Here is a 7,999-nt window from a genome sequence, read left to right on the forward strand (position 1 = left end):
CATCCCGTGTGGCACTTTGGCCCATCCTTGGAATCCACCACCAAGCTCTATGCATCCACGATGTGCTCTGCCATGTGTGCTCCATGGTCCAACCAATATGGGTGACATTTGCTAGTTTGAATTTAAAAAGCCATTTGCATCTCTCTAGCTCACACCCTCTTTTGAGGTAGATGTTCTTTTTGCATGGAATCAGTTAGCATATCCAAAAGTACTGGAATGCTTAAGTTTCTGTGGCCTCTTTCATATTAACCATTCTCAATGAGCAGCTCGAAAAGTTTTGTTGTGGACTCGTTGAAGCATTAATGTTTAAAGCAATGTCAGGTGCAACGGAATTAAACGAAGAAATCTACAAATCTTGTACTTCTTCTACTTGCGTTACTGATTGCTTTAGAATGAATGATGAGTCCTTTTACTTTTCTCTGAAGAGAGGGGATGAGAGAGAGAGGTCGAGGTGTGCAGAGGGAGAAAAAGAGATAAGAGGAGAATGACACCCAATGGGGTCCCAACCAACCCTCTCAAGGGCCCCCCATACCATTGCCGATGTGGTATTTGCTTTTGATGGCGTAAATGGAATGTACACATATACAATACCTCAAGTGCATACTCTACTGACTCAAATGGTGGATGTCGCCGCCGTACCTCTTCAAATGGAGCACCTATGGGGCTGATTTAATGCACCTTTGGATCCATCTCGATGTGGGATTGCGGATGGCCACCAAGCGCTCCCGATGTGAGAGGAATGATGGGCTGAAAACTAGCTGGCAAAACACAGATTTGACACGCAAAATGCAGCAGATCTATCGCGTAAAGCAGGGCAGAAAACGCATCTGATGATGAAGCAACTGATGGGCAGCAATGGGAGCGCTCGATGCGACCAGGGAATGGCCGGGGTGCCGATAACTCGAGGCTGTAGTGGAAAGGTCGAGTCGGCAAATTCGTGGCGTCTTCCACGAGATGGGCTGACAACAGAAAACACTGGGTTGATCTGTTGCAATTTGCACCAGCTGGGCCGATCTAGCGTTTTTGCTTCAAAACTCCTAGGGCTGAATGCTGGTGCAGAGCGCTGGCTGATCTGATGCACAAACGCTAGGGCTGATCTGCTAAAGCCGAGCGCTAGCAACAGATGATCCAATCACTAGGCTCCCCTGCTCCCCTTATAGGTGAGAATTGGGCTTAAGAACTTCTGAAGGCTTAGGTAGGGCAAAATTGGAACACAAAGTTAAAAAATAAATCATAAAAATGATTTATTAATAAACTTCACTTCTGCTAAGTTTTTGAGTGAAAATTGATCCCCACTCCCACCATGGAATCCGATTGACACGGGGAATGGCTCATTGGATTCCTCTAACCTAAAACTACATGCATGTCATGCCAGATGCCCACTGTAGTGTAACAACGCCTATCAAAACGCATGTACAAACCATTTATGCAAGAGGGTTCCAAAGCTAGAAAATTGGCTCTAGAAGTCATGAAGCATGTCCATGTGGCACGTAGAGCCATGTGCACGTGACAAGCAAAAGGCAAATGACATTCAGTACGGAAAATTGAAAGAAGTTACCACAATGAAATCCCTCTTGAAAGCTCCCACAAAGTGCCCTAGGGCTCCAAGGTTTCTTCAGCCTTCTGCTCTAGCACCATGAAGGAGATGCAAGAGGAGCAAATAGCTGTGGGGGAAACATAAGAGAGGAGAGAGCGAGAGAAAAACTATGAGTAGCATAAGCACAACCATCTAGAAGAACAACACTGACATACAAGGAGAGAGAGCGAGAGAAAAACTATGAGTAGCCTAAGCACAACCATCTAGAACCCAAAGAACAACACTGACCCTCATCATGCTCTACTCTTTAGAAGGCAGCACAATCCACATTTCTAAGCTAAAAGGGTACCGTCTACATCCAGCTTCCATGATGAAAGGAAGCATCTACATCTTGACCTGACACTTGATTGAAGCCCATCAATCCAGTCACACCCCAAAGCTGAGCTTTCTAATCTGCTTATCCTGTTCCTGGGCTCCCCTAGCCTACATTGGAAGGAAGCATCTACATCTTGACCGGACACTTGATTGAAGCCCATCAATCCAGTCACACCCCAAAGCTGAGCTTTCCAATCTGCTTATCCTGTTCCTGGGCTCCCCTAGCCTACATTGGACTAGGATTTAAGTGCGCAAATGCGGTAAAACACTGCAAGGCTAAAACCGGAAGACAAGCCAAACCATAGACAAGAACTGCAGGCAAGGTACTCCATAACAACTACAGCTCCAAAAACATAAGCCAGAAATACACGATCTTGTTTTCCAGATGTGAGTGAACAGATAAACAACAAATTCATATAAATCCATAATGTGGCATCATCCATACACAAAAATCTTACAGGAAGCTCAGACGACAGATTTTTCTTGAGCAATTGTACATTGAAGGCCAACACGTTGCAAGAGGGTATTTCGATTACAATAGCCCTGGCATTTAAGACCCTTCAGAACTTAACCCCCCAAGACCTTGTACTTCCGGAAGTATGAGGTAGTATAATAATCAGGGCAATAAAACTTGGTTTAAAGAAAGTGTACAATGAGGCACCCAATATGTACTTCAGCATGTATGGTTAAAAAATTAGTACAAAAATGCCTTCAAAAGGCACATTTACCAGACAACAGTAAATTGATTGATCAAACAAATAGAAAGAACAACGCAAACCAAAAACTCACAAGCCAGAGCCAGTGAAGCCATCTAACATTCAGCCACTGATCCCCAACACCTACTATCAACGAATGGACCATACCTCTAGGGAACCAAGCTTATGTTGAAACTCCTTGCCAAATAAAGATATCTGTCTATCATAGCGAGACTGCAATGGATTCTTCTCAATCCCACTTTGAGGTTCTGGTGGCAAACAGTCAACTGCATCGAGATAAATCCACTGATGTAAAGGCATGAACACCTTCCCTAAGACCTGCCGCATATTTTGCAATGAATGAGATCAAAAGCCTAAACCTGACCCTGATTTTCAAGCTTTAACAAACTCATAATTTCTTAGCTAGCCTTATGTAAAGATTGAAGGTACATCCACTGCCCCCAGTGCACAAATGCTTGAAGTAAGCAATAAAAACTCGCTCATATGCATTTTGGAAAGGCCTGACCCTATCCAGCATGAGCCACACACAAGAAAAAGGAATGAGGTCTAACGGCAGTGCATTTGAAAATGGTTAAACAATGGACCTTGATAACTTCTTGTGCAGCAAAACCACCAGTTATTGCAACCAAAGGGCAGAGCTCAACGTCTAATGTTTGAACTAAAATCCTCAGGAGCTGCTCATCAAATGAACCAAACTTATTGACTCTGCTTTCATCTGCCAAGATAGAAACCTGTTCAATACTGCCGCCACTAACACCCAAAGCTTGATTTAAGTTCTGTGATGCTCCCCCTTTAATGGCAGGATCGATTTCTAGAGTAGACAACTTTTCACCTTGTTGAGGACATACCACCACATCACTGCCACAACCTTTGCTCTTCAAAAAGCCGGAACACTGCCAGATATCTTTGCCTCGTGCCACAATCTTCTCAATGTCGGCCTCTACAAGCCAGTGCCCACTAAAGTCCAAGCCATCTCTCTTACTCAGCCTCACATACTCATCAATGGCCTGCAAGGCTACATGGAAATGAGGCTGCTTGGAGAGCTCTGGATTATCCATTGCCGAAAAAGTGGGATGGGGCAATGATGATTCCAAAGGAGCAAAATGGATCCTTTTAGAAGGTAAAACCTTTTCTACATGCCCCCCCGAAAGATAACGACCAAATGCACAAGTATCAAGAGGTATGCTAAATGTATGTGTGCCAGTAATAGTTACTTTGTAGCTCCCACCTTGGTTCAATTCTTCCATGCCCTTAATTCCACTAAATGTAACTTCGTCTCCATCATCCAGGCCAAGCCTTTGTTCTTCAACAATAGTCACAGTAGCAGGGTTATCCTGTGTTATATTTGCTACTAAAAGCAAAGACGACTGCTCCTTGGGCTCGTCTTTGAAGACATATGTGTCTCCAAGATCAGCGAAAACAAAAGAAAAAACCCCATGAGTTTGGGAGGCAATGAAGGGAATGTTCACTTTACGGCAGAGCCAACTTAACCGAATGAGGTCCGGCAGTGTCCCAGAAGTGGCAGCAACGATATTGTAATCTGACAAAGATGCTTCAATGGAAGGTTCAGTGATAACATCCACATCTGCAGAGGGATTGAGCTCTCGAAGACTATTAGCTACAGACACAGCTCGGTTGCGACCCACATCAGACTCATGCAAACAAAAATTGCAGCCTAGGTCTGCCATACACACAACCTCTTCATCTACAAGCCCTATGCCTGCAATTCCACTAAGCAAGAGATTCTTTGCAATCTCTGCCCCTAGGCCTTTGCAGCCCACAATAAGGGCGCGGCTTTGTCTAAGGGAGTGGACCGCATCATAGCCGAGTGCAAAAATGAGTCGTGAATACTGGAGCTCATCCATCGGTGTGCTTGCAGCAACTTGAAGTCCACTGTCTCGATCCAACTCCATGGTCACCATCGTAGCAATCTTCCTGCATAACCTCTTTTTCCACACAATCGGTAGCAGACAAATGAAGAAAATTTACTCGTCCTTTGCAGCAGATGAAGGTTGAGTGAAGAGCCTACTTCGTCTTCTGACGTGCAGTCGCGCCTGTGTGAGTGAGACAGTGTGTGAGAGAGAGAGGACGAAGGGGAAGAGACGGCGGCAAGTCCAGCTTTGGCGGTGAAAGTGTGCTCTTCGCGTTCCGGCAAAGGCGAAGTGTAGGTGTGTCTGTACGAGAGAGAGCGAGAGACGTGTGTGAGACTTGAATGGTCACATAACACTCGAGTTCACACGCTCATGTAAATTTGACAAAAAATTCCACAATTAAAGGTACCCTCCACACGTAAGGGGGGTAACAAGCGGTCTCCCAAGTTAGTTTAACAATTAAGGGGTTAACAACAAGAGAAGATGATGAAACACCTTGCAAACCTTCACACAACAAAAGGAATGACTTAATAGAAACTCAAAGGAGTTCGGTTTTTTTTTTCTGGTCGAAGCGAGGGAGGGGAGGAGTTGTGTCTCACAATTGCTAACCCAAGCATGTTCTTAGCCCACAATGTTCTACCTACTTTGATTTTCTACCCCTTTTTTAATAAAACCACAAGGTTGCATTACATACAGCTGCACAAATCACCAGTCAAAATGTAGTTGAAATGTCTCATTGATGTATGTTCCAACCAAGGTGTTATCAATGTACAAGCGGCCCAAATTGTTGTCATACAATGTGGGAGCAAAAGTGAATATAAACATCGACACACTTTGCTTTAGTAAAACCTTTTGCAACAAAGTTTGTTATATGTGTGATCAATGTTATGACTCTACTTATGTTTCAGCCTATACATCAACTTTGTACAAATGACCTTTTTACCAAGAGGCAAATCACATAAAGCAAGTGCAATTCTTTTAATTTTTTTCATACTCGAGTCACAAAAATCGAATGCTCAACCAACCTAGCATGACCCGGGTCATGGTTCGAATGCGGATCGACATTGTCTCGGGTTTTTCAGGCATCCATCTCCTCACAGGTTTTTGCATACATACAAGACATCCAGGTTTCTTACAGGTTGCAGTGTTTTGCATCAGCATAGATTTCACTGGGAGTACTTGATGTGCATATGCATTATTTTGGCACTTTTGATAGTGCTTGAGCTCTTTTGAGAGCGTTTTACTCCCCGCAGGGATTTGTTTACTACTTGCACATTTTGTTTGGCGCATGTTTGAACGCTTAAACTGCACCTTGCAGTATTGTTAACAGTGGATGTACATTGAGTTGTGGAAACTGCCATATGTACCTTTTGTGGAGCTGATCTAACTTGTTTCTGGCAGTCCCAATCATTTTTGAGACTCGGTTCGGAGGCCCTTTCTAAGACTGGGCTGGTTTCTTGTCTGCATAACCTTTTGTGAGGGTCGATAGCGTGACATTTTCTTGAGCTGCGGGATTCTCGAATGTTGAGATCCTTTCGGTGATACAAGTTGCTAGAGTACCCCTTTTTCATGGCCTCGCCATAGGACATGTGTATAGAGAGGGCTAGGTGCATTTGACGCCGTGTTGGCAGTATTGGGTCAGCTTTTGACTTTTTATGCACAGTTAGGGGTTGATGCGCCTGTCTTATGCTCTGAGAGCATTACTTTTGATGCGTTACTGATCTCTGGTGACATTTTTGGATTGAGATTCTGTCAGTTTTTTGGGGGAAACTCTGGTAAATTTTTCCCAGAATTACCAGTGTTTATTTCCATATTATCTTTCGCTTACAGCCATATCATCTAGCGCGGTGAAAAGGATATTTACAATATCCGAAAATTTGATGGGATGAATTTTGCTATCTGAAAGAGCAGATTCAAGATGTTCTCATACAAAAAGGCCAGTTGGATCCTATCATGGAGTGCCTAGAGCGCGAGTATACAGATGTTGAGTGGGAAAGACTTGATGCTAAGGCCAAATCTACCCTCCGTTTGTATTTGGCCGAATCTGTGTACTTTACTATAGTTGGAGAAAGGACTGCTAGAGATGTATGGGATAAGTTGTGTTCCACTTATGAGAACAAAAACGCCACTAAGAAGGTTTTCTTGATGAAGAAGCTGTTTGACCTTCGTATGAAGGAAGAGGGCACTATTTCTACTCACATTAATGAGTTCAATATCATTTTCACTCAGTTGACCACTCAGGGTTTGGTCTTTGATGAGGAAATCAAATGTATCTTCTTGCTATGCAGTTTACCCTCGTCTTGGGATACGTTCTGTATTGCGATTAGCAACTCAGCACCTGGTACTAGCCTTGTGTACAATGATGTCCTTGGGAGTCTGTTTACCAAGGAGATTCGCAAGAAATCTCTTGAAGGCAAGAAGGATGCTGATGTGTATGTTGCTAGTGATAGACAGAGGGCTCACACTCAAAGTCGTGCCAAAAGTAAGGAACGTGGGGGCTCACACAGTAAGTCGCGGGGTTCTATGCGTAATGTCGAGTGCTATCATTGCCATAAAAAGCGCATGTGAAGAAGGATTGCAAGAAATGGCAGCAAAGCAAGAAGGATAAATAATCTGGTGACACTTCTAAGTCTGATGATTGAAACAAGGGCAAAGCAAAGTTAGAGGAGATCAATGTGCTAGAGTCTTCAAATGCTCCTATTGTAGAGACTCTTCCAGCAGTTGTTATGCCACTTACATTTGACGTATTGGTCTTCACAAAGATCTACCTATCGAGGCTCCTGTTACAGAAGATGCGCAGTATGCACAGAATTGGATAGTAGATTCTGGTGCGAGTTTCCATGTGACACCACATAGAGAGTGGTTCTGTGCTTATTCTCACTCTTGTGGCAAAGTGAGACTTGGTGATGCTTATGAACTAGACATTAAGGGTGTCAGAAACATCAAATTGCATCTAAGGAATGGCACGCACTTTACTTTATGTAATGTCAGACATGTGTCCAAGTTGACTAAAAACTTGTTTTCTGTTGGTCAGCTTGATGATTTGGGCTACAACACCACATTTGGCAATGGTTCGTGGATAGTACGCAAAGGTGATCTTGTTGTACTCAGAGGTCAGAAGCATGGTACCTTGTATTCCATGCATGTGTCAGATGTTGTTCATGATTACATATCTATAGCCGAGCTGCCGTTTACTGAGTTGTGGCATTGCCGGCTAGGTCATATTAGCCAAAAAGGAATGAGAACTCTGACTCGTTTTGGGTACTTACCTGTCTTGTCTTATGTTGACTTTCATGTTTGTGAACATTGTATCTATGGCAAACAGACTAGGTCCGTCCACTTACCATTGGGTCAAAAGCGAGTTGAACCTCTAGATTTAGTACATAGTGATGTTTGTGGTCTTATGTTAACCAAATCTCTAGGGGGGGGGCAGCTATTTTGTGACATTCATAGATGACTCTACTCGAAAGGTGTGGACATATCCTTTGAAACACAAGGAT

General features: G+C 43.6%; 1 protein-coding gene across 1 annotated transcript in view; it reads right to left on the reverse strand.

Annotated features, from left to right (window-relative positions):
• Positions 1-4,812, reverse strand: part of LOC147438170 (uncharacterized) — a 58,708-nt gene extending 53,896 nt beyond the window's left edge. Inside the window, exons 1-2 of the mRNA XM_086487499.1 lie at positions 3,213-4,812; positions 2,776-2,946 (exon numbers count right to left, since the gene is read on the reverse strand). Of these exons, the coding sequence (XP_086343625.1) occupies positions 2,776-2,946; positions 3,213-4,550 (1,509 nt within the window). The 5' untranslated portion in view covers positions 4,551-4,812. The remainder of the gene's footprint in view (positions 1-2,775; positions 2,947-3,212) is intronic.
• Between the last annotated feature and the right edge of the window lie 3,187 nt (positions 4,813-7,999).

The sequence above is a fragment of the Adiantum capillus-veneris genome, chromosome 17 (assembly GCF_014529385.1).
Source record: "Adiantum capillus-veneris isolate H3 chromosome 17, ASM1452938v2, whole genome shotgun sequence".
Classification (NCBI taxonomy): Eukaryota; Viridiplantae; Streptophyta; class Polypodiopsida; order Polypodiales; family Pteridaceae; genus Adiantum; species Adiantum capillus-veneris.